The 27,379-nt window shown below is 37.9% G+C and overlaps 1 protein-coding gene across 8 annotated transcripts in view; it reads left to right on the forward strand.

Moving 5' to 3' along the window:
* The window catches only part of MELK (maternal embryonic leucine zipper kinase), a 95,644-nt gene that overhangs the window by 41,909 nt on the left and 26,356 nt on the right, over window positions 1-27,379 (forward strand). For 6 of the 8 annotated variants that reach the window (XM_077912549.1, XM_077912544.1, XM_077912543.1 and 3 more), the window contains 3 exons: window positions 8,410-8,478; window positions 10,129-10,227; window positions 21,642-21,728. In XM_077912549.1, the coding sequence (XP_077768675.1) occupies window positions 8,410-8,478; window positions 10,129-10,227; window positions 21,642-21,728 (255 nt within the window). The remainder of the gene's footprint in view (window positions 1-8,409; window positions 8,479-10,128; window positions 10,228-21,641; window positions 21,729-27,379) is intronic. The other 2 variants (XM_077912547.1, XM_077912550.1) reach the window with 2 other exon arrangements.

Raw genomic sequence — 27,379 nt, forward strand, 5'->3', positions numbered from 1 at the left:
CCATGGAATCATTGCCCTGATTATTAATATATTATTTCTCCAATACAAGGTGGATGTACCAACATGCAATCCTCAGTGTTCTCTACCTTTATTTGTTTGTTTGTTTGAATCCTTTGGGGGAGGTATTATGATATTTTTGGTAAATCAGATATTTATGCAGTGGAATGAATATGGTAGAAAATATCTAATTCTTGTTCAGTAGAGATTTAACCTTCCTAATTAATATTATTTACTAATACTGTATATTCTTTGTTTCTCCTACTCTGAATTTCATTTTTTAGTTTTTCATGTATCTGCAAGTTGAAAATTGATTCAAATTAGGACTTTTATGCATTATTGTGGAATTTAATTTCACACATTATAGATTTTGAAATTTATTGTAATCTTGGCTCAGAACTATTGTTCCGAGGCGCAGTGTAATACAGTCTGCTGGTTGAATCTAATTAAGGTGTCGTATCACTTGCATGCAGTATGTATCTTTGCCTAGAATGTTCTAAAATTCCTCACTTGGGAATAGCACTTCCTTCAGTTCTTCTTGGTCTGATTGAAAAACCCAGCAATATTTGACACACTGTATGTAACTCTTGTTTAAGAGGCAGACTGTGTTTATCTTTTGCATTTGTTGACTATTTTAACCAAAATGCTCAACCGCAGTTTCTAGCATGATTACCAACAGATTGGGTATTAATCTTATTAATGTCACCTATACTCATTTACTATCACTGCATTCAAAGACAAGCATGACTGTACTCCAGTGCTGGGTACACAAATATTAGGGAAATATAAATAATTTAGTAAATGAAAGTTGAATAGCTTGCAAGTAAAATTGCTTTCTAACAAGTATAATTTATAATTTTAAAGAAAATGGGCACATTATCTTTTTATGAGATTATATTTTACAATTATTGAGTTGACTATATACTGTAATTATGTGTTGGAGAGATCGCCTGCCTTTCTTAAAACCATGTGAAAAATGAACAATTTCAAGCTCTCTAGAATTCCCAGGATTATCTTGCTTGCCCACAGGGTTCCCCCCCCCCCCCCCGCTTGGTTTCTCTCTCTATTACCCAATTCTTGCTCTCATTTGCAAGGTAATCGTCCCTTAAATAAACAAGAATTCTCTAAAGACTGAACAGAAACCAGGGTTAAGTTGCCCAGCCCTGGTTGACAGAGGACCTTTTATGAAGATACTCTTCCCCAACAGAATTGCTCATCTCAAGGTCTTTTTCATTTGATCTTCAGTATACTTCTAGTATTTAAATAAGGTGTCTTTCTCCTTATTTATTTCTAGGCTTCCTTAGACTTTCCAATACAGTACAATAGAAAAAGTACAGTATGTTGTAGTCCTATCCCCACACCATTTTTGCTCTATAACAGTGTTTTTTTAACTTTGGCACTATTGACATTTTACACTAGATAATTCTTTGTTATGGGGGCTGTCCTATGCATTGTAGGGTGTTGTAGCAGCATCCCTGGCCTTGACCTGCTAGATGCCACTAGCAGCTCCCAAATCATGATAATAAAACATGTCTCCAGTTGCTAAGAGAGTAGATCTTAGAAGTCATCATCACAAGAAAAACACTAAATGAACAAAACTTGTAAATATGTGCAGTGATGGATATGAATTAAACTTTTTATGATAATAATTTCATAATATATTATGAAATAATATATAATAAATAATAATTAAATAATTAAATAATTAGATAAATAATATAATAGATATATAATAATATTTAATATACATATATTAAATCATTATGTTGCATACATAAAAAGGTCTCCAGACATTGCTGTATGTCATCTGGGGAACAAAATCACCCCCAGCTGAGAACCAGTGCCTTATAATATTAAACAAGTGTTTGATTTCCCTGTGAGACTTAGTTTCCTCGTTTGTGTAATGTGGTTAATAATCCTTGCTTACTGCACAGGATAAAATATATGTACAAGTGTTTTGTGTATTTTATTTTTTTTATTTTTACTTTTAAAAGAGTTTATTTATTCATGATAGACACACACAGAGAGAGAGATAGAGGCAGAGATAACAGGCAGAGGGAGAAGCAGGCTTCATGCCTGGAGCCCGACGTGGGACTCGATCCTGGGGCTCCAGGATTGTGCCCTGGGCCAAAGGCAGGCACTAAGCCGCTGAGCCACCCAGGGATCCCCCTGTTTTGTGTATTTTAAAGTATTATGTACAAACAAGAGGTTGGGCTAAACCTGGTAGCAGAACTCAGCTCTAAATTCTATTTCTGTCAGTATCTCGGGGCAGAGAATGAAGCTTAGAATGTTGAGTCTTGGTGATGGGGTCACAGGCCTCATGACTTACTATAATCGTACTCTACAGGGCTCTTCTGTCTAAACAGGGAAAGTGGGTAGGTAACTTCAGGATGAAATGGGAGCAGGGCTTAACTAAATGATGTGTTCCTTACCAGGCAGTCCTGAAGCAGCTGCAATGGGGCATAGCTACGCTGGGAAGACATGTGGCATTCCTCAGAATGACTCTAGCCTTTTTTTCAATACTAAGTATGTAGCACTCTGGCATGTATGGTTTTGGCTAACGTACCCATCTCTGGTCTGTTACTATTTTGGGCATCCCTATTTCCCTCTTGTTTATTGCAAACTCAACAAACATTTATTATCTCCTATGTGCAAGACATTGTGTTGAGTGCTTTCACATATTCTCTTTTATTCCTTTTGGAATCCTATAGGTGGAATTACTTGTTTTACATTTTAGTAACAATAGTAGTAGTAGTAATAGCATTGATAGTAGAGGCAGCAGTAGTCAAAACGAACATTTATGGAGTTCTTACTGTGTGCCTAGCACTGTGCTCAGTGCTTGTATTAATGTATTAATACATTGATACATTAATGTATCATGTAGCTTGAATTATGTATTAATTCACTGAATCCTAGCAACATTTTTTGAGTAGGTACTATTATTTTGCTTCTTTGTGTAGATGAGGAAACTGAGGCTACTGTGATTCAGTAGCTCATTTACACGATTAGTAAATGGTAGATTCTGGATTTGAATCTAGGAAATCTGTCTCCAGAGAATACTCTCTTAGGAAACACGTTCAGAGAGGTTAAATAACTTGTACAAGTTCACAGAGCTACTAAGTAGTAGGCTCGGATAATGTAGGCACACATAATGTTGATTCTCGTCTATCACTGTTTCCAGTGTGGTGAACATCATACTTCTCATTGGCCTGTTCTTGCCTCTTTCTGGCTAGTATAGCTCAGGTGGTGCTAACTTACAGCATAGTAGGGGGATCCATTAGAATATATGTCATGAATTCATGATGGGATGATACAAGAGGTGATAAAAAGAGACAAAGAGAAGTTTGGAATCAGCCTAGTGGGGCTTTTCTTATTCAGTACTTTGTTCTGAATATTTCTTTTTACATCTAGTTTCTGTAGAATACTGCTTTTGTTAAGAGTGTTTTTATGTTGAGTGGTACTTTTTTTTTTTTTTAAAGATTTTCTTTATTTATTCATGAGAGATAGAGAGAGAGAGAGAGAGAGAGGCAGAGACACAGGCAGAAGGAGAAGCAGGCTCCATACAGGGAGCCCGACGTGTGGGACTCGATCAAGGGTCTCCGGGGTCACGTGCTGAAGGCAGCGCTAAACCACTGAGCCACCCGGGCTGCCCTGAGTGGTACTTTCTGAATTTAAAGGCATAACATTTATTTTATTTTGATAGATCTGGTGATGGGTCTATTATCTGTGTTAGAGTAGACTAGAAGGGGCTAGAACCTAGAACCAGACTTATCCTTGGAGTGGGCAGATGCTGGTGGGAGAGAGGTATGGGTGCAGTTAAACTCTTATGGATGGTGTATTAGTTAGCTAGGGTAGTTGTAACAGAGTACTACAAGGGGGTGCCTTAAAACAACAAAAATTCATTCTCTCAGTTCTAGAGGCTACAAGTCCAAATCAGGATATCAGTAGGGCCATGTTCTCTTTGAAGGCTCTAGGGGAGAACCCTTCTTTGCCTCTTTCTAGCTTCTGGTGTTTGCTGGCCATGCTTGGAGAGCCTTGAATTGTAGATGCATCACTGCAGCCTCTGCCTCTGTCTTCACATGGCCTTTTTCCCTATGTGTTTGTATTTCTGTGTCCAAATTTTGCTCCTTTTATAAGGACACTGGTCATATTGAATTTAGGACCCACTCCTACTCAGTAGGACCTCATCTTAACTTGATTACATCTGCAAAAAACTCCATTTCCAAATAAGAATACATTCACACATTCTGGGTGGACATGCATTTGGGGACTACACCCAGTGCAGATAGTTATCCAGAGAGTAAGCGGCAAAAGGCTCCACAGTTGGCCTGAGGGGAGACCCAACAGAGTACATGGGGGTTCTGACCAGTGAATGAAACATGACAGAGGACACTGTAGGAACAGATTATGATTGGAGATTCAGGTAGGCCTTAACCATTTGATCAGTGTCAGCAGGTAGGAGAGTCCTAGGCAGGTCTCTACTTTCTCTAGGACTCTGGCAAGAGCAAGCCAAATTGTTTGAGAGAGCAGGCAAATGGTCAGGTTGCTAAAAAAGAGAACAAGTTAAGACACTCAGGGTTTGAATCATAAGAGGCCTTGGTCCCAGGAGTAAGGAAAAGCTTAGATATGAGGGTGAGGCTGACTAGATCAGGGCCAAACGGCAACTGTGACTTACTGCTCAGTCCTAGAGAGTTGGCTGAAGCATCTAAAAATGCCCTCTCCCTAGGGATAGGCCTGCAGGGAGTGAGGAGAAGTGAATTGAAGGCTTTATCACTATAATTCAGTTTCCAACACTGGCTAGTGTTAAGGTCCCCTGGCAAAGTGTAAATAAGAGTGGGCTCCCTGGATGATCTTGAGTGCTCTGGATAAAGGATATTGAAAAATTTAATAATATTAAATGTCATTTGTAAATGAAAGAAAGCTCATGCCCTTTCTGGGAAATACTTTGCAGGCCAGCTTTGCTGCTCTCATCAGAGAGGCTGAGTCAGAGATTGAGTTGTTTTGGCATTGACACCTTTTCTTTTTAAGTTTATTGCTTCATAATGCTTCTTTGGAACTTTGATTGTTTCTTTAACATAATCAGAATCCAATCTGCTATGTAGTTGTAGGACTCTGAGCGACCCATATATGTCTGCTTCTCCCCTTGCCTTGGAACTGGGCTGATTTCTGTGAGGATTATGTCCTAGATGGGTTCTAAGAGCAGAGAATCCCAATGCTGGGGCTAATCAATGGCTTCTGCATCTACCTGCTTCCACCCTTCTAGTCTTATTTAATTGCTGTAGGTTTTATGGATGTGCATACATGTCCATGTGTGCTCTCCCTGGTCTCCCTGAACCTATATATATTTCTAACTCAGGATCCTTATTCTGTACCTTTTGTCTTCAGTCAGTAGTTTTGGGGACCCTCTGGAATTTGCCAGCAGACTATGTTCCTTAGTTCCCAAAGTTACCACAAACAATTCTGTTATGAATGTTATTATTTGTATATTTTTATATGCCAGGTTATTTGCTTAGGCTAAATTACTAGAAATGAAATTGCTGGATCAAGGATATACGATTTAGAATGTTTTTTTATGTGTAGTTCTAAATTATTCTCCAGGAAAGCTTATATTCTCTAGTTATATATATATAAGCATTCTTGTCCCTGAACTCTTTTTTTTTTTTTTTTAAGATTTTATTTATTCATTCATTCGAGACACACAGAGAGAGAGAGAGAGAGAGAGGCAGAGACACAGGCAGAGGGAGAAGCAGGTTTCACGCAGGAAGCCTGACATGGGACTCAATCCCGGGTCTCCAGGATCACGACCTGGACTGAAGGCAGCGCTAAACTGCTGAGCCACCCGGGCTGCCCGTTGTCCCTGAACTCTTATTAACACTGGATAATGTTCATCTTAAGTTCATCAATTTGATAGACAACAGATGGCATTGTATTTTTGTTTAAATTAATTACTTTTTTATTACTAGATTAGCTGGACATATTTTCATGTTTATTGGCTGTTTAAAAGTTCTTGTTTTGGAAATTATCCATGAATATACTTTGCTCATTTTCTTTTGGAGTGTTTGCTTTTCATCCCATTCCTTTATTTATTAAACAGATATTAATTGAATACTTTCATATGCTAGGGCCAGACACTGTTCTTTGGGAATAGTACTGACAAAATCCCTGTGATTAAGGAGCTTACATTCTGTTGTAGTGAGGCAGAAAATAAACCAGTAAATATGTAATATGATGAATGGGGATAAGGACTGAAGAAAAAGTAGGCATTAAAGGGAGGTAGAGAATGATTGTGGAGAATGCTGTGTTATAAAAGGGGTCATGGAAGGCCTGACTGATATGACTAGTGTGTGAGTGGAGACCTGAAGATTGAGGCAAAAGTTCTGCTGATGTTTGGGGAAAGCACTATAAGGCAGAAGAAACAAACAGTGCAAAGGCCCTGAGGTTGGACTGTGTTTGACATGTGACTGTAGTTTGGTGAATGAGAAGGAGAATTAGGAGGTGAATCTGAAAGGGACAAGGAGTTGGGTGAATATGGGGGATATAGAACATGCATGCAGGGCCTTGGAACCAGAATAAGGTATTTGGATTTTATTCTGAGTGATCTGGGGAAGCATTCGAGAGTTTTGAGTGGTAAAGTGGCATGACATGACCCGATATTTTAAGAGAACATTGATGGTGGTCATTGGAGACTAGACTGGCGGGTGGGAGGGGCAATAGTGGAATTTGGAACATCAGTTAGGAGCATCTTGCAGTATGCTAGATGGGAGTTGCTAGTGGCATGGTGGAAGTAGTGACAAGTGGATCAGATGTGAACTGTGAGAAAAAGGAATTAAAGATGACTGTATTTTGGCCATTTGCAGAGATGGGGGAAAATGTGGGTAGAACAGGTTGGCTGGTGGTGAAATCTTAGTAATTTGTAAGAGCTTTTTATGTGATGAAGTTTATTAATATTTAGTTATTTAGGTGAAAAAAATTTTCTTTCCTCAATTTGCTTTTAGTTAACTTTCTTTTCTTTTTAAAAAAAAAACATTTCTTTTTTTTTCTTTTTAAAGACTCTATTTATTTATTCATGAGAGACACAGAGAGAGAGGCAGAGACACAGGCAGAGGGAGAAGCAGGCTCCATGCAGGGAGTTTGATGTGGAACTCTGTCCTAGGACTCTGGGATCACGCCCAGTGCCAAAGGCAGATGCTCAACCGTTGAGTCACCCAGGCATCCCTTTAGTTAACTTTTTTTTTTTTTTTAGTTAACTTTCTTAGTGCTGTTTTATTATACAGAAATGTCAACTGTTAGTCTTTATAGTTTTTGGCTTTGCTGTCATGTTTAGAAAGATTCGAAAAATAATCACCTATTTTTTACTTAAGTACTCTGTGGCTTTGTATTTGCATTCCCTCTTTAATCTGGATGAAATTAATTGGGTGTAAACTCTGAATTAAAGCTCAATCTTAATTTTTTCAAATAATTTACCTTTTATCCTGGCATCATTAAACAATTTGTTCATTGCTGAGAGAAATGATTATATTATTTCCTCTGAATTGGGAAAGAAGTGAGTGGCAGGTTGTGTAAAGAGATGTTCTATAACATATTAGTGTTTAGCTAGCCCCTGGTCTTGTGTTTGGTTGATGACATGGTAACTCCAATTTCTAAGTATCCTAGATTGTAAACGTTTGTCTCCTGAGTCTCTTCCAGTCCCGAAATATGCACTTAGAAAATAGCTTTCATCAGTTTCCCTCAATGATTGTGAATTATGTCCTGTGGATGATATGTGACTTGTTTTTTACCTCAGCCTATGTCCTACCACCAAATATGCTTTTCTCCTACCTCATTTTGTCAACTGATAATTGTTCTGAGATTATAAACTAAAATTTGCCTTAGCGGTAAGAAAATTGACAATGATGTGTGCTGGCTGTCCGTTTAATCACATTACAGATTCCAAAGCCCCCACATTTATGTATTCCAGTTATATTCTTTGTGTTTTAGTCCTTCTCTGTTATGTGGCTACTGTAAAGGTGACAATAGTTAATTTATTGGATTTTCTTTTTTATTTATTTATTTATTTTTTAATTTATTTATGATAGTCACAGAGGGAGAGAGAGAGAGAGAGGCAGAGACACAGGCAGAGGGAGAAGCAGGCTCCATGCACCGGGAGCCTGATGTGGGATTCGATCCCGGGTCTTCAGGATCGCGCCCTGGGCCAAAGGCAGGCGCCAAACCGCTGCGCCACCCAGGGATCCCTGGATTTTCTACTTTAGTGCAAGAAATATGTTTCTAATGTTGTTAATGATATTTACTAAATCTTATAGTTGGGTTAAATCTTCAAGCTTGGAAGTAAACCTACAGCATTTTGTTATCATAGAAATTTATGTCAAGGCTGATTGAACCTAAATCTCTTAAATATTTCTTTGTTTTTTATAGAGAGGGAAATATGAGGTTCCTAAGTGGCTCTCTTCTAGTAGCATTCTGCTTCTTCAACAAATGCTACAGGTAAACTTTGTTATTTATTTTTAAATAAGAGAAGTCTACTGCAATTGTTTGATCCAACTTTAGCATGTCTGTGATACTGCTATTTTTGGAGGACACTGCTGTTTTTCTGTTAGCTTAAAAAAATTTCATTCATTATGTCTACCGCTCTCCACTAGATGCTTTCTTTCTTGTGTTGCAAATGCATTTTCTTTTAGACCTCTACTGTGTATCTTTGCTGATGTGGTTTTCCTTCCTTTTTCTTGAGCATTGTCTATTTTCTCTGACCTGCTCTTGCTTTACTGTCTTCCACTTTCTTGCTCCCACTCTTGTACATTAAGTGTATAGTGTAATAGATAGGGAATATATGCTTGAATGAGCTGGTGTACAATCAGGTGGACCCCATGACCTAGTGCAATGGTTCTCAAACTTTAGCACATGTCAGAATTACCAGATGGCCTTGTTAAAACACAGATTGCTGGGTGCCAACTCGAGAGTCTCTGATTCAATAGATCTGGAGCAGGACTAGGAATTTGCCTTTCTAACAAGCTTCTAGATGCTGTTGATGCTGCTTGTCATGGAACCACCCTTTGAGAACCACTGATTTACGGGAATGGCCTCTGAGGACTGAAGGTGGGAGTGCTAAAGTCTAGGTATCTGCCCTGACAATCAATTGGCATGCCACCTAAATTGGTTCTAATCTGTCAAATGGGGATTCTGAGCCTGGCCTCACTGCTCTGTAGTGTTATGAGGATAAAATGAGTTAAATAGGAAACACTTTGAAAATATGAGTACCTTATTAGTGCAGTTTTTTTTCATTGTTATGTATTCAGAATATCTTCCAGTTTTTTTTTTTTTTTTAAGATTTTATTTATTTATTCATGAGAGACACACAGAGAGAGAGAGAGGCAGAGACACAGGCAGAGCAAGAAGCAGGCTCCATGCAGGGAGCCTGATGTAGGACTCCATCCTGGATCTCCAGGATCACACCCTGGGCTGAAGGCGGCGCTAAACCACTGAGCCACCCTAGCTGCCCTCTTCCAGTTTTTCCATCTATTAAGCCATCTTCGTTTTTATTCAAAATTTACCTCAGGCTCACCCACCTTGATTAAGTAGGGCCAGACCACCAAATCTCCATAATGAGATTGAAAACACCTCATCCTTTCTTCTAAACTCCAGAAAACTTAATCTTTGTTGATTAATTTTCCTCTCCTCACATTTGAAAATTACAAATGGAAAAGAAAGGTGTGCTTTTCAACTTGTTCTATGTGATTGTAAACTCATCGGAGGTAGAGATTGCATATTCACTATGAATGCCCTGCATTGTGGCTGCTTGAATATTAAATTGGTGAATATTTCCTGTGAATAGGTTTTCCAGCAAAGACTATTACATCATACAATAGATTGACTGAACTTCATGAATAATGTCCATACCAATGAAGTTCATGTTTGTTAAACATTTATCTTCTAAGCGTGTGTTGGTTGCTATAGTTTTCTTGCCTCTATTGCCTTTTTTAAAGAATTTATTCCAAGGCCATTTTAAGGTCTTTGGCAGCATTTTTATGATGATAAAGTTTACATCTGTTCTGATGAATTTTGAGTTCTCAGGAGGAAAGGAGTTCTGTGTTCCCTATTTGAAATGTTAATCTCTAGCTACTTCTCAATGGCCACTAGGTGGACCCAAAGAAACGGATTTCTATGAAAAATCTTTTGAGCCATCCCTGGATCATGCACGATTACAACTGTCCTGTTGAGTGGCAGAGCAAGAATTCTGTAAGTAAAATGAAGTCTGGTAGAATTTTTCAAAAAAACTTTGTTTGATCTTTGTGTGGATTCAAGACCTACAGCAATATGGTTTAAATATAAAAGAAAATGTATTTTATAGACTTGTTTATCAGATTGGTGTTTGTGAGGTTTGTAACCTAATTATAAATTTGCCTGTTAATCTCTAGGACAGTAGCTCTTAATTTGGGCTGCAAATCATTGGGACCTTAAAAAATATGCCTGTGCCTATCTCAGAAGAGTTAGTGGATATTTTTAAAAGCTTCCAAATATTTCTCACATGTAGTCAGGATTGTGAATCGTGTTCTGGAAATCACAGGCAAGTCACTTAACTTTACCAAATCTATTTATTTGTTTGTAAAAAGTAGATTAAACCACTTCTATCTACTTCCCAGAGTAGTATGAAGTTATAGCAGTTCTCAAAATTTTAAGTCTGAAGACTCCTTTACATTCTTTTTTTTTTTTTTTTTTAAAGATTTTATTTATTTATTCATGAGAGAGAGAGAGAAGCAGGCTCCATGCAGGGAGCCTGACGCGGGACTCGATCCTGGGACTCCAGGATCACACCCTGCCCTGAAGGCAGGTGCTAAACCGCTGAGCCACCCAGGGATCCCCGACTCCTTTACATTCTTAATATTTATTGATTGATTCATTTAAAAGTAATAATAGTAAACCTATTACATTTTATCTCATTAATATTTTTGTGAAAAATAACTTTAAAAAATAAATTCAATAAGAGAAGTAGCATCTTTGCAAATTTCTTTAAAATCTAGCTTGATAGAAGATGCTAGGATCTCATCTACTTCTATATTGTTTTGATCTGTTGTTTTGATTGAAACATGGGAAGAAAAAACAGCCCCACACAGATATGTACTAGGAAAATGGGTAAACACTTTAAAAGCTTTTTCAGATAATTAGGGATATTCTGTGATAGTCCATTAAAACTTGGCAAATAATGGTTTCTTAAGGGTTAGTTGCTTGTGGAATCAATGAAGTTGTTGTATTCTATTACATTAAAATCCATTGATCTGCCCATTGAATCTCTTCCCCATGTAACATTATGCATTGGTCATTTGGAAAATATTGGTTCACTGAGTTATACAGATCTTCCAGATGTTAACGCCTTTCATTATACAATAGAAAAAACCCCCTCACATTCCTTAAAGTCATATTGATCTCATCAGAAAAGTATTTAAGAATTGGAAAGCTGTTAAACTAATGGTGGCAGGTATAAATTTTCCAAAATCCTAATTTTTTTTTAAAGATTTATTTCTTTTAGAGGGGGGAGGGGCAGAGAGAGAGAGAACGTCTTAAGCAAACTCCACGCTGAGCACAGAATCCAACATGGTCAATCTCACAACTCTGAGAACATGACCTGAGCTGAAACCAAGAGTTGGATACTAACTGACTGTACCACCCAGGCATACCCCAAAATCCTAATTTTTGCTCAAAAGCCCAAATCATATCATTAGCAACAAATACTATCTGTTGTTTGTTTTCCTTTAAGTGATAAGTCCATTTTGTTAATTTTTGAGAAAATGCCCAATACCCAAGTGTAAATAATTATAACTTGTCTTTCAAGTAAAAATGGTGTTCTATGAAGAAAACAGGTAATTCAATTCCTAACTTGTCACACAAGTGCTTTTCCTCCAAACGGCCATCATATTTTGGCATGCAGAAGTGCTTTATGCATACTTCTCATTTTGTCACACAGAATATAAAAAACATGTACTGAGTGGCCAAGAGTTAATAAAATTAATACTTTTTACTACTTCATCAATGATATTCCTAATTGAAACTGGCTTAAAAAATTGTTTTTTGAACTATAAGTGCATGACAGATATAGTTTGGTGTCACTGCATTGATTTGTACTAAGGCACCAGCAGTGTTACTACTCAATCAGTACTTTTGCATCATCACTATAAATGTTAATATTGTGAAAAATGAAAAACAGTATTATTATAAAAATATTTTTGACCTTGGAGATCCTCAGGGCTCTGTGGGCTACCCACTGAGAACTGGTCTAATATATTTATGTGAAAGAACTTTAACACAGAATCCCATGTGAGTTTAAACAGTTATTTAAATAAATATTCTTCCATTAATATTTAAATCTTTTTTTCCTTACCAAATGGCAAAATGTAAATATTACTAAAGGATATGTATGCTTTGATATTGGTTAACTATTATTGTATAAAATGAAATCTCAAAATTTAGTGTCTTCAAACAATAATATAACTCATAATTCTGTGGACCAGCAGTTTGGGCTGGCTTACCTGGGCAGTTCTTGTGCAGGTCTTACCTGGAGTCGCTCATGTGACTCTAGTCATCTGGTGACTTGATTATAGCTGGATGGTCTATACCTCACTCAAAAGAGCAGCTATTTGTACTGGCTGTTTGTTGGGCCACACTGTGTGCAGCCAGCTAGTCTGGGCTTCTTGGAATGCTGCCTGGATTCCAAAAGAGGCAAGAAAGTGGGCAAACAATCTTTACTTTTTCAAGCTCTGCTTGCATCATGTTTGCTAATATCCCATTCATCAAAGCAAGCCACATGAAAGGTGTGTACTTCTAAATCAATACAATTCTTATCCCTAATATATGGATAAGGGAATCAAGAAATGAAAAACAATGATTTAAAAAATTAATTTTGAAGACTGGCATTGCTTTACATCTTTGCAGATTACTTTTGAATCTGGCTGAATAGAAGACATTCAGATATTTACCTTCTTTTGCATTCAGTCCGTTTTGATATGTTGTTTTGACTGAAGCATGTGAAGAAAATGTAGCCTCACATAGATATGTGGTTAGAAAAGTAATTTAATACTTTAGTATATGTGCTGCTGAAGCAAGCACTAATTTAGTACTTTAAAGGAGAAGTATTTTAATGGCCTTTTCAGATAATTGGGCACGTTGTTTGATAATCCACTAAAATTTCTGCAGTGGAGTCGGGTATGTGCACGGGTCAACAGAATAGCTCAGTGGTTTTTCAGACATGCCACAGTGTGGACTTGGTATAACCATCAGGTATTTGCTTTCTGGGATAATCACACTAATAAATAGAAATACTCTTCCCAATGGCCAACTGGTCTTGGAAAAACAGAGTGTTCTTGTTTTTAGCTCCTTCTCAGTAGTCTGACCACTGTTATGAAATACCTTCTCAGGACGCCTGGGTGGCTCAGTGATTGAGCGTTTGCCTTCAGCTCGGGACATGATCCTAGACTGGGATCATGTCCCGAGCTGAAAGCAGATGCCCAACTGGTGAGCCACTCAGGTGTTTCAATACCCCCATTTTATAAATAAATAAATAAATAAATAAATAAATAAATAAATAAATAAATAAATAAATTCATTCAATCCCCCCATTTAAAAAAAGATTTTATTTTTAAGTAATCTCCACACACAACATGGGGCTTGAACTCAAAACCCCAAGATCAAAAGTTGCATGCTCCATTGACTGAGCCAGGTAGGGACCCCTCTTTGAATTAATATTTTTGTGTTTTTTGGCTAAATATCTAGTATTATGATTGCTGGAGCATAGAGTAGTTCTGTTTTAATGGGGTTCTGGGATCGAGTCCCACATTGGGCTCCCTTCATGGAGCCTGCTTCTCCCTCTGCCTATGTGTCTGCCTCTCTCTCTGTGTCTCTCATGAATTAATAAATAAAATCTTAAAAAAAAAAAAAAAAAGAAATCCCTTCTCATTCTCTTGTGACTGTCAGCTCCTAAAATTTCTCTTCTCCATATTCCCTTTGGTCTTCCATGACATCTTTAGTATCTATTGAGCAAATGCAGTTAGAGCAGCAACTTAATTCTTTTTTTTTTTTAAGTTTTTGTTTAAATTCTAGTTAACATATAGTGTAATATTTGGGTACATAATATAGTGATTCTTTTTTAAAATTTTTATTTATTTATTCATGAGAGACACACACAGAGAGAGAGAGAGAGGCAGAGACACAGGCAGAGGGAGAAGCAGGCTGCATGCAGGAAGCCCAACGTGGGACTGGATCCGGGGACTGCAGGATCACACCACGGGCGGAAGGCGGCACCAAACTGCTGAGCCACCTGGGCATCCCTAATATAGTGATTCAATACTACTATACATTACCTGGTACTCATCAAAACACATGCACTCCTTAATCCCCATCACCTACTTCCTCCCTTCCTCCCCAACCTCCCTTCTAAGGCTAGCCATCAGTTTGTTCTCCAAGAGTGTGTTTCTTGGTTTGCCTCTCCTCCTCTTTTTCCCTTTGCTTGTTTTGTTGTTTCTTTTTTTTAATTTTTTAAATTTATTTATGATAGTCACACACAGAGAGAGAGAGAGAGGCAGAGACACAGGCAGAGGGAGAAGCAGGCTCCATGCACCGGGAGCCCGATGTGGGATTCGATTCCAGGTCTCCAGGATCGCGCCCTGGGCCAAAGGCAGGCGCTAAACCGCTGCGCCGCCCAGGGATCCCTGTTTTGTTGTTTCTTAAATTTCACATATGAGTGAAATCATATGGTATTTATCTTTCTCTGACTTATTTTACTTAGCATAATGCTCTCTAATTCTATCCATGTTGTTGCAAATGACAAGATTTCATTCTTTTTTAATGGCTGAGTAATATTCCATTTTATAGATACACACCACATCTTCTTTATCCATCCACTGATGGATATTTGAGTTGTTTCTATAATTTGACTGTTGTAGATAGTGCTGCTATAAACATTGGGGTGCATATATCCCCCCATTTTATTTTACTTTATTTTTTAAAAAGATTTATTTATTCATGAGAGAGAGGCAGAGACACAGGCAGAGGGAGAAGCACGCCCCCTGCAAGGAGCCCGATGTGGGACTTGATCTTGGATCTGGGATCACGCCCTGAGCTGAAAGCAGATGCCCAACTGGTGAGCCACTCAGGTGTTTCAATACCCCCATTTTAAAAATGTATTTATTTATTTATTCATTCATTCATTCATTCATTCATTCAATCCCCCCATTTAAAAAAAGATTTTATTTTTAAGTAATCTCCACATACAACATGGGGCTTGAACTCACAACCCAAGATCAAAAGTTGCATGCTCCATTGACTGAGCCAGGTAAGCATCCCTCTTTGAATTAGTATTTTTGTATTCTTTGGCTCAATATCTAGTATTATGATTGCTGAAGCATAGAGTAGTTCTCTTTTTAACCTTTTTTTTTAAAGTAATTTTCTTTTTTTTTTTTAATTTTTATTTATTATTTATGATAGTCACACACAGAGAGAGGCAGAGACACAGGCAGAGGGAGAAGCAGGCTCCATGCACCGGGAGCCCAACGTGGGATTCGATCCCGGGTCTCCAGGAACGCGCCCTGGGCCAAAGGCACGCGCCAAACCGCTGCGCCACTCAGGGATCCCTGTTTTTAACCTTTTTAAGAAAAGATTTATTTATCTGAGAGAGCATGTGAACAGGGGGATGGGGAGAGGGAAAGAATCTCAGGCAGACCTCACTGAGTGTGTAGCCTGGTGCAGGGCTGGATCTCAGGACCCTGAGATCATGACCTGAGCTGAAAGCAAGCATTGGACACTTAACCAACTGAGCTACCCAGGTGCCCCTACCCCCTTTTCCAACTTTTTGGGGAACCTCCTTAATATTTTCCAGAGTGGCTATATTTGCATTCCTACCAACAGTGCAAGAGCATTCATTCGCCTTTCTCTACATTCTCACCAATACTGTTGTTTCTTATGTTGCTGATTTTAGCCATTCTGAAAGTTGTGAAGTGATAGGTCATTGTTGTAGTTTTGATTTGCATTTCCCTGATGATGAGGATGTTGAGCATCTTTTCATGTGTCTGTTGGCCATCTGTATATCTTCTTTGAAAGATGTCTATTCATGTCTTCTGTCCATTTTTAACTGGATTGTTCATCTTTTGGGTGTTGAGTAGTATAAGTTCTTTATATATTTTGGATAACTATCAGATATATCATTTGCAAATATCTTCGCCTATTCCAGAGTTTGCCTTTTAGTTTTGTTGTTTAGTTTACTGTGCAGAAGCTTTTTATTTTGATGTAATCCCAGTGGTTTATTTTTTATTTTGTTTCCCTTACCTTAGGAGACATATCTAGAAAGAAGTTCTATGGCTAATGTCAAAGAAGTTACTGCTTGTGTTCTCTTCTAGGATTTTTATGGTTTCTCACATTTACGTCTTTAATCCATTTTTGAATTTATTTTGTTTTTGGTACAATTGTAAATGGGATTGATTCTTTAATTTATCCATTTCTTCTAGGTTGTCCAATTTGTTGGCATATAGTTTTTCATAATATTCTCTTATAATTGTATTTCTGTGTTGGTTATTTCTCGCTTCTCATTTGTGATTTTATTCATTTGATTTATTTGGGTCCTTTCTCTTTTCTTTTTGACAATTCTGGCAAGAGGTTTGTCAATTTTATTAATTTTTTTCAAAGAACCAGCTCCTTATTTCTATTGTTTTTTTAGTTTCTATATTTATTTCTGCTCTAATCTTTATTATTTCCTTCCTTCTATGGCTTTAGGCTTCATTCATTATTCTTTTTCTAGCTCCTTTAGCTGTAAGGTTAGGTGGTTGAACAACAACTTCATTCTAGCAAATATCAGTACTGAGAGTCTAAGAACAGCAGTGTGCAGATATGTGATGAGTGTAATAGCAGGACCAAGGAAGCTAGGATGTGTCCCTTGTGAGGTAGAGGGAGTGGGTGGTACAAATGCCTGTGTTCAGCCATTGGGGGTCATCATTTCTCCATGTGTGGGAGGGCTTTGCAGGTCTTCCCAGCCATGATCCTAATAGGATAGAATACGCTACTGCTTGCAATAGAACAGATAGCAAAATGAAGAAAGTCTCTGATTTCATCAATATAAAAATTATTTTAAATTTAGGTGCAGTATGAAGTAAAATATATAGTTTTGAATGTTCAAAAAAAGTGTTGTTTTCCTTATATTTTAGTATAATAATTGCTAATATTTACTGAATAGTTAATATAATTAAATAGTATGCTATTATAGTATAATATACTCCAGTATAATATAGAGCTCTTAGGATATATATAGTATACTAATATATAGTATAATATATTATACTATACTAATATATCCTATATTATACTAGAGTATACTAGTATATAGTATACTAGTATACTAGTATACTAGTATACTAGTGTATTATACTCTAATATAATATAGAGCTCTTAGGATATTCCCTTTAAGAGTCAGGTGCTATTCCATGGGCTTTGTGTTTTTAACTCTTCTCTTCTAATCCTCATACCAGCCCTCTGAGGTAGATACTATTATTGTCTCCATTTTGCAGATGAAGACACTAAGACAGAGAATCATAAAGTAACTTCCCCAAGATCAAACAACTAGTAAGTATAGAACCAGGATTTGAACCTAGATGGGCTCCAGAATGTGATGGATCTAATGGGTCAAATAATTCAGATTTAGGGCCTGCATCCTGTGAGCTGTGGCCTTTGTGATGAGGATTGCTTGTCTGGTCACTGTTAAAATAGCCACTGGAGCAGAGTTGTGGAGAGGTGGCATTGTGGTGTGATAGAACAAACTCTGGGCTAGGAATGAAACATGCCAGTTTTCCACATAATGCAGAAATTTTTCTGCATCTTCATTTTCTCACCTCCAAAATGGGTATTCTAATGTCAGCCTCTTATGTATGTTTGGGTTATGTTTTGCCATTTATAGAGTGCCTTCATGTGTTGTGTCATTCATCTGTCTTGCCTGCCTTGTAGCACTACTTCAGGGATCAAATGAGTAGTATACAGCAGAACTATTAGCAATTATTGTTGCTTTTCAAAGTATTTGCTTTTCTCCTCTCAGTATTATGTTTCTTCAAGAGTGTATTATAAAAAATAATTCAGATTTACTTGGATATTTAATGTATAGGTGCTATTCTATAACTCTATGCATGATCTCCTTCGGTCATTTTCACACATAGCTCTAGTACCCAAGTATTGTATCAAACAGAAGTTATATTCAGTTCTATTTTCTGCCCTACTGAACAGGAAATATAGTAGGTACGGATAATCCAAAATAATTGGCTGGCTTTTGATATTCATTTTTGTACTTAATTTAACTTGAGTATGTGTGGCTGAGAATTCAGAGTACAGATACAGATATTCCTTAACTTACGGGGTTGTGTCCCAATAAACCCATCGTAAGTTGAAAGTATCGTAAGTTGAAAATGCATTTTATACCTCTAACCTGCTGAACAGTATGGCTTAGCCTAGCCTACCTTAAACATGGTCAGAACACTTACATTAGCTCACAGTTGGGCAGAGTCATTTATCACAAAGTCTATTTTATAATAAAGTGTTAAATATCTCATGTAATTTATTGATTACTGTACAGAAAGTGAAGAACAGAATGATTGGGTACAGATTGATTATAAATGTGTTGGCTCTTTATCCTCATGATCTTGTAGCTGACTGGGAGCTGCAGCTTGCTGCCCTGCCCAGGATCACAAAAGAGTATCATACTGTATATCCTTAGCCTGGGAAAAGATTAAAAATTCAAAATTTGAAGTACAATTTTTACTGAATGTATATCGCTTTTGCACCAGGATAAGGTTGAAAAATTGTAAGTTGAACTATTATAAGTCTGGGACCATCTATACTTAAAAGTATTGAGTTTCTTTGGAAAACCCAGCTTGAGATAAACCATATTTTTCAAACTTTGGAGTCTTGTCCACCGCTCTTTATCCTTTCCAGTTTAGGAGTCCTGCAAAGAAGCTAGCACCTTCTTTCTACCCTCTCCTCCTTTCCCACACACACCTTGTGGTAAAGGTACAAAGCAGAAGGCCAGGGAGAGAAAGAAAGGGATTTTTTCTTTTTCTTTTTTTTTTTTTTTTTTTAAGGAGAGTAACTTTTTTTTTTTTTTAAAGAGAAAACTCTCAAGAGAGCAGGTCAGGGGGAAGGACAAAGGGGGAGGGAGAGGGAGAATCTTTTTTTTTTTTTTTTTTTTGGAGAGGGAGAATCTTAAGTAGGCTCTGTAAGCAGGGAGCCTGACAGGGGACTCAATCTCTTGACCTTGAGATCATGATCTGAACTGAAATCAAGAGTTGGATGCTTAACCAACTGAGCCACTTAAGCACACCTGTTTTTAGGAGAGTAACATTAAGATTATGGAAGGAACCCCAGAAATCTTCTTACTTGAGCAGTGGTCAAATCAACTGGTGTCAAAGAAGATGCCAACTGGTGGTAAAGTGTCTGGGCTTCTGAGGTTGAGACCTTTCTGAAGGGGGAATCTACAGTTGGGAGAACTGCTTACTTGAGCGGTGGTCACATCAACGGTGTCAAAGAAGATGCCAACTGGTGGTAAAGTGTCTGGGCTTCTGAGGTTGAGACCTTTCTGAAGGAGGAATCTACAGTTGGGGGAACTGCTAAGGTCAAAGCAACATAGTGAAAACTTATCTTAATGTTTTGGACTCTTATAGTGCCATTAGTATAAGCCTCTGTGGTCTCCATATTCTCTGTAACCCATGAGGTTGTGTTTATACTGGCCAGTCATGCAGGTTGTTTTGTCTAGTTTTCCTCTATTTTAATGATGGCAGTGTGACTTTCTCTTGAATCCATTATTACAAGTGTGGTTTCCAGAACAAGGGAGGGTTCATGATATTGCTCTACTTTGTGTTAGGCAGACCTCTCCTGGCATATTATGTTTGGTTCTGAACGCTTTATGCTGAAGATTGGTGACGACCTCGAGTGTGTGAACTAAAGAAAGGGCCAGAATGGTAAGGGGCGGTAATCATTGGAATGGTGGTTAAAGAAACTGGAAAAGAGAAAACTTGGCAAGGACAGGTTGGTTGTAATAGGAATATTCAAATTTTTGAAAAGCTCTTCATCAAAGAGGAAGTAAAACAACTGTTACTAATAATTTTTTGAGGGTCTATTCTATTTAGATGTTGTACGAGCCTATCAACATAACATGGATTGCAAGGTGGGTTCTATTTTTATTTTACAGATGATGGAACTGAGGCTCCGAGAAGTATCTATGCAAGGTCATACAGTTATTTAGTGACTTCACAATTCAAACCAAGGTCTTTCTTTTTTTTTTTTTTTTTTAAATTTATTTATGATAGTCACACAGAGAGAGAGAGAGAGAGAGAGAGAGAGGCAGAGACACAGGCAGAGGGAGAAGCAGGCTCCATGCACCAGGAGCCCGACGTGGGACTCAATCCCGGGTCTCCAGGATCGCGCCCTGGGCCAAAGGCAGGCGCCAAACCGCTGCGCCACCCAGGGATCCCCAAACCAAGGTCTTTCTAATTCCAAAGCCTGTTAGCCGTCAGATTGTACTGACTCCCTGAATGGAGATTGTAGGCAGACAGATCTTAGGAGACAGATTGGAGAAGCAAGCCCTCCCAGCTGATCTGCTCCTGGTGAGGAGGACTTAGGGCAGAAGTGAAAGATTGCTTATTGGGGCTGTTGTGAAAAGGATTCATACATGGTAAAGATAACTTTTAAATTACATTCTGTATGAATCTCTTCCACTGTGATCTTCTGAACACTGTGATCTTCTGAACTCCTGTTCTGGGTTCAGTCTAAGCCCTTTGACCTTTTGGTTCTCAGTGATTTGTGTTCGGTTCTCAGAACCTATTTCTGATCCTTCATGAATGGATCAGGATACTTGGATAATTTCTTTCCTTAAGCAAAATAAAGTTAGTCTAGAGACTATTTTACTTTTTAAAATTGTGCTTTGCTAGTACCCTCAGCATCATGAGGGCTCCTTGGATTGGTGCTAAACCCAAATGTAGCTTGAGGTGCATTGCGCTACAAGTCTGAGCCATTCTTTTACCAGTCTGTTGTATAGCCACTGATGTTAGTGCCTAGATGACTGTTCCTTGATGAAAATGCCTACAGGTCTTACAGCAGGGAAGGAGGACATAGTGCCTTGGCTTATCACATAATTTTAACAATCATATGATGATGGAATGTAAAGGGCTAAGCAAAACTTCCTCTTCTTTTTTTTTTTTTTTTTAAAGATTTATTTATTTATTCATGAGACACACACAGAGGGGAGAGAGAGAGAGAGAGAGGAGAGAGAGAGGCACAGACACAGGCAGAAGGAGAAGCAGACTCCATGCAGGGAGCCTGAGGTGGGACTCGATCCCAGGTCTCCAGGATCACACCCTGGACTGAAGGCGGCACTAAACCGCTGAGCCACCTGGGCTGCCCAAAACTTCCTCTTCTTGAACTGCTTATTTTCACCTGCTAATATCTTTAAAAATTATGAAGAATGTTTATTCTTACTTAAGAATTTGATGAACTCAAAAAAAAAAGAATTTGATGAACTCTTGTTATTTTTACATATTGGTATTGATTTTACAAAGCAATTATGCTAATTTTAAGATTTGAAAGCAATAAATATATTTGTAATTTTTTGTTAATAAAGTTTGTAATTTTTTTTGTAGATTATTCACCTCGATGAGGATTGCATAACAGAACTTTCTGTACATCACAGAAATAACAGGCAAACAATGGAGGATTTAATTTCACTGGTAAGAAATACAACATGAATTTGAGAATAGTATTTTTTATTTTATTCTTTATTTTTTTTTGTTTTATTCTTAATTGATACAATAAATGTATTGATAAAGTACATTAAAAATAATATACTGTTTTTCAAACCTGTGATTTTTTTCATGGGTGTAAATATTATATTTATGTGTGATTTTCACTCCGTTCTTTACTCATATATGCTGGATATCCTCTTAAAAATGACATTGATTACAGAATATTATAGTGGGAGAAAAATGAAGCAACAGAAGAAACTAGTCCATGGAGAATTGACGGAGTTCTTATTTTACTCCTTGAAATTCTCTAACATGGAACTATGATTTTGCTGTAGGAATAGGTAAAGGCAAAGCACTTTTCGTCTTACCTAAAAGCAACCCCATAGCATCACATCACCCTTAAGCTTTGAACCAAATACCATGAAATCATTATCATGATTTCTGTGTTAGATTGTTTTAGCTCTTTCAGATGCTTAATCTCGAGATTTTTTTTCCTAGAGATAGAGGCACTCACAGCTGACTTTGAGTATAATCTAACCTGATAGGCAGAGATTGTGCCTAACTTTGCTGCTGGTTCAGTACTGTTCATCAACTATGATTTGTGTTTTTTCTCTTTTCTAATTGGCAAGGTAAAGGCCATAAGTAAATATTTTTTTTACTAAACAAAGCTTTGCTAAGCCACAGTTCTTTTCAGTGAGGAGATATAAAGGATTTATTTTGAATGATGTAATAAAGGTTCAGGGAATGTGTTTGGAAAACAGAATGATAATTTAGTTTTTCATGGATAATGCCTTTATTTTATTTTTTTAAAGATTTTATTTATTTATTTGAGAGAGAGGGAGAAGCAGACTCCCCACTGAGCAGGGAGTCCCACGTGAATGGGGCGATCCTAGGACCTTAAGATCACCCTTACCTTTTACCTGAGTAAAAGGGAGAGGCATAATTAACTGAGCTACCAAGAGGCCCCAGATAATGCCTTTAAAGGAATAGCAAGAATTGGGAATTGCTGCAAGGTCTTTTATAATGAAAGTCTGAAGTTTCCATTTAAGTAACTTTAAAAAAATAAGACTTTTTTTAGGATGAAAGACTAGAAATCTTATGTATCTGAAATATAGTCTTCTATATTTCTGAATATATATCTGAAATATAATCTTCAGATACTAAGATTTCTTTAAAAAAATTTTTTTTTCATGTCTTCCTCGGGTTTATTATTTTTTTTTAAATAAATCTCTTTTTCCGCTCTGTAGCTCCCCCCGACCTGCCCCTCTTTTAAAATTTTTATTTTAGGGCACCTGGGTGGCTCAGTTGATGTCTGCCTTTAGCTTAGGTTATGATCCCAGGGTCCTGGGATTAAGTCCCATGTTGGGTTCCCTGCTCAGTGGGGAGTCTGCTTCCCCTTCTGTGCTTCCCCCTGCTTGTGATCTCTCTCGTTCTCTCAAATAAATAAATAAAAATCTTAAAATAATTAAAAAACTTGATTCTAGAAATTTTCAAACACCTACAAAAGTAGAATTGCTTAACAGAGATCTTCCATGCTGAGATCAGGTTTCAACAGTTAATGATGTTTTGCTGTTTTATCTGTATTCCAGCTCCCTCTCCCATCTGTCCTTTTTAACTACGGTATTTCAAAGCTAGTCCTGACATCCTGTTTTTTGTTTTTTTGTTTTTTTTTGAGAAAAAATTTGATGTGAGATCCACAGACTTTTAAAATCTGAATCTTAAAAGTAATATACTTAGTGGGGCACCTGAGTGGCTTGGTTGGGTGTCTGGCTCTTGATCTCAGCTCAGGTCTTGATCTTGGGGTCATGAGTTTGAGCCCCACATGGGAATTTCAAGAACTATTGAAAAAAAGTTCTTAAATTGGTATCCTTTATGTGATCTTTACATACAAATTACAAACTTATGAGTGGAATGGAAATAGGAATTGTCTAATTCTGATACAGAAAAAGATTTTAGGTCAGCTATGGTCTGTTAAACTTTTTCTGGCACTTTGGGAGCTTTGCCTTTATTTTGGGGGCTAGTTAGGACAGAGAGTTGAGTTTAGTGTGATTCATAGTGGTACTGTTGATCTTTGTGCAGAGACAGAAACAATATTATTCTCAAATATTTGAGTCCTAGAACTCCTCTATATCATATACATGAGAATCCTTTGTTTTTAAGATCTTATTTATTTGAGAAAGAGAGAACGTGAATGGGAGTAGGGGCAGAGAAAGAGGGAGAATCAGATGCCCACTGAGCCCGGAGCCTGATGCAGGGCTGGATCCCAGGACCTTGTGATCATGACCTGGGCCAAAGTTAGACACTTAACTGACTGAGCCACCTAGGCACCCCCTATACATGAGCACTCTTAAACTGCTTTTGATATGCAGAAGTTAGAGTTTCGTATGTGTTTTGATTTTGACCTATCTCACTGTAGCCCTCTTGAGACTCCTAGTAGTGGTACTAGAGCTTCCTTCCACCTGATTGCTTTCCTTATTTTCCCCCAATTCTTCCAACTGTGAGTGGCTGTGGATTGTGGGAGCAGCCCATCATCTGGTCGAGGGTCTTCATTGAGGATTACATGTGCATATGAGAACCTATTCCCACCAGCCCCTTCCCCCACCCCTGCAGTGCAAATCCCCATGTATTCTGGTGGCAGAAGTTTAAAGATTGAGGGCCTCACGACCAAAGTCAGGAGAAGGATAGTGAGCCATTCCTCAATTTCTCAAACACTCTGTACCAGTAACTGTCTGTCCTCAGCCCAGGTGCCTGGGTAGTTCTTTAACATGTAGCCTGTGTGAACAATAACTGGGGATTTTTAAATGTTTTGTTTTTTAGAAATGGAACCTTCTGGGACCCCTGGGTGGCGCAGCAGTTTAGCGCCTGCCTTTGGCCCAGGGCACGATCCTGGGGACCCGGGATCGAGTCTCACGTCGGGCTCCCGGTGCTTGGAGCCTGCTTCTCCCTCCGCCTGTATCTCTGCCTCTCTCTCTCTCTCTCTCTCTCTGACTACCATAAATAAAAATTAAAAAAAAAAAAAAGAAATGGAACCTTCTTTATGATAGGTAAACCTATTGCTTCACTTTCAGACATTTGACTTTCAAAACAGGGAGCTGCTTAAAAGATAAGGGAGGCATTGGTTGTGTTAGACTTGTAGTTGGCAGCGCTGAAAGCGTAACTAATATGCCGATTAATCTGTTATTGAACATAACTCCCCCGTGTATCTACTTGTAATGAGTAGTGTGCAGTAGCTATGGCAAAAGTCATAAAAGGGATGCCTTTTTGCTTAGGGATAAAGAGGGGTTAGAGTTATAAAACTCTTAGGCAGTTTTAGAGGACTCCATCTAAAACTGTCCAGGTATTGTTTACAATGCCTGGATTGTGCCATACCGTTGTTGATAAACAAGAGGCAACATGTTTCTGAGCCATTGTCTGTAATCAGTTTATGGCATCTCTTTCAAAAGGGTAGGACTGTCGTACTGGAGAGAGATTGTGACTCATGGTGTTTACCCACTCCCAAGTACTTTCTCTAAGAAACTTTCTGTCCTTCTTTCCAACTCATCCTGTTTGGATTAAAAGCCACATTCTGTGATAATTTATCACAGTATTATATACTTCTTCCACTAGATTGATAGGTCCATTATATAAATTTCAAAGCATACCCGATGATTGTGGCCATCTAAAATATTAACTGATGAAATGTATTAATAAAAACAGTTTTTGGGACACCTGAGTGGCTCAGTGGTTGAGCGCCTGCCTTTGACTTGGGTCATGATTCCAGGGTCCTGGGATCAAATCTCACATCAGGCTCCTCATGGGGAGCCTGCTTCTCCATCTACATATTTCTCTGTCTCTTTCTGTGTCTCTCATGAATAAAAAAATCTTCAAACAAACAAACAGTTTTTATTTACACCTTTTTGGTAGTAGTCCCCTTTGGATCATGTGCCTTGTGAGGAGATACATACATGTATTAAATATTATTCAATATTATTAAACTTTAACACTCTAGTAGGGTAAAGAGTTACTTAGTCTTATGAGTACATACTTAGAAACTTTGAGTTATACGTGGTGGATTGAAGGTGGATTGAACAGATATATTTATATCCACTGCTTCCTAAAACCTCACTAAAATAATAATAAAGAGCTAAAAAGATAAAAAATTCACAAAGATGATGAGAATAAAAGAGGAGACAAAAAGTAATGTCAATAACATTGGGGGAGTTATAAAATAGATAAATGGCATCTGACATAGCGTTTTAGAGAAAGCTGAGAGCTAAGTGCCTGCAAGGGGGAAAAGAAAATAAGTGATTAGATCCCTAGGCTTAGGAACCAGAAATACTAGGAACCTCTGAAGTTAGGGAAGTAAGTAGGGTAGAAAACAGGAGGATCAGTTGAAAGTCTGTATTAGAAGCAATTGGACTCAAGGTCCCTTTCTCTACCTTATGCTGCATGACTGCCATCTCTTCCTTACCCTAGCAGAAGATGGGAAACATTGAACAAGAAGCACTTGTGCACCATACACAGCTCAGGGGTAGGGGTGATGAGCCATTCTGAAATGGATACGTGGACACATGTGGTCTTCATACTCAGTAGTGAACCACTTAACCACCTTCCCTATTCAACTCTTAGAATGCTAGACCCAGGATTTTATCCTGTTTGCAGTGGGGGTGGGGAAAATATTGGAAGATTCAGTTCTGGGGAAGAGCCAAGAGAGAGGACCTACTATACCAGTGATTGGGAGTTAAGATTTCTGTCTGTTTACCATAGAGAGAAGCCCTGAAGGTGATAAGCAGCCTCAAACTATGCATAGAGCCTTTAGTTAGCTGTGCTTTGTAATTCTTTACCTTTAAATAGAGACAGGCAGCCAAAGATTACCAGACATTTGAGGAAAGCCTCTAAAATGAAAATCAGAGATCAAAACAAATGGCAGGGGTGGTGAGGCGGGGAGAAGGAAGAAAAGCAAAGATACTCAGAAATAAAAGATAATGCAGGGAGTGGAAGAAAATGCCTAGAAATGATAATATTCTCAGAGATAAGAGAAGCTATTTCTTTTTTGAAATAAGAATAAAATGACTAAAAAGGAACAGTTCAAGAGATAGCACTTGAAAATTTAAGATATGACCACAGAAATGAAAAGCTTAGTAGAAATGATTGAGAATAAAATTAAAGGAAAATCTTTCAAAAGTAGAATCTAAAGACAAAGAGATGCACAAATAGAACAGAATGGGTAAGAAAGGTCCAACATACAAATAATAGAAGTTGCAGGAAGATACAACAGAAGAAAGGAGGGAAGGGAAGAAAGCATCAAAGAAATAATACAAGAAGAAAAAATATTCCAGAACGGATGGTTTCTAAGTTAGTAGAACTGAGTTTTTAAGAATGAAGGGGCTTAGCCAGGGTTTGGAGATATGAATGAAAATAGATCCACAGAAAATTTCAGAAAACCAGGGGAAAGAGAATATCCAAAAAGTTTCCAGAGACTAAAAAAGCACCCAAAAGATCATAAAGAAAGGCTTGGAGTCAGAAAGACTGGATTTTTCAGTAGCTGTACTAGAAGTGAGAAGACCTGGGACACCTGGGTGGCTCAGCAGTTGAGCGGTTCCCTTTGACTCAGGGTGTGATCCTGGAGTACCAGGATTGAGTAGGGCTCAATCCTC

Source organism: Canis aureus, chromosome 10 (assembly GCF_053574225.1).
Source record: "Canis aureus isolate CA01 chromosome 10, VMU_Caureus_v.1.0, whole genome shotgun sequence".
NCBI classification, from domain to species: Eukaryota; Metazoa; Chordata; class Mammalia; order Carnivora; family Canidae; genus Canis; species Canis aureus.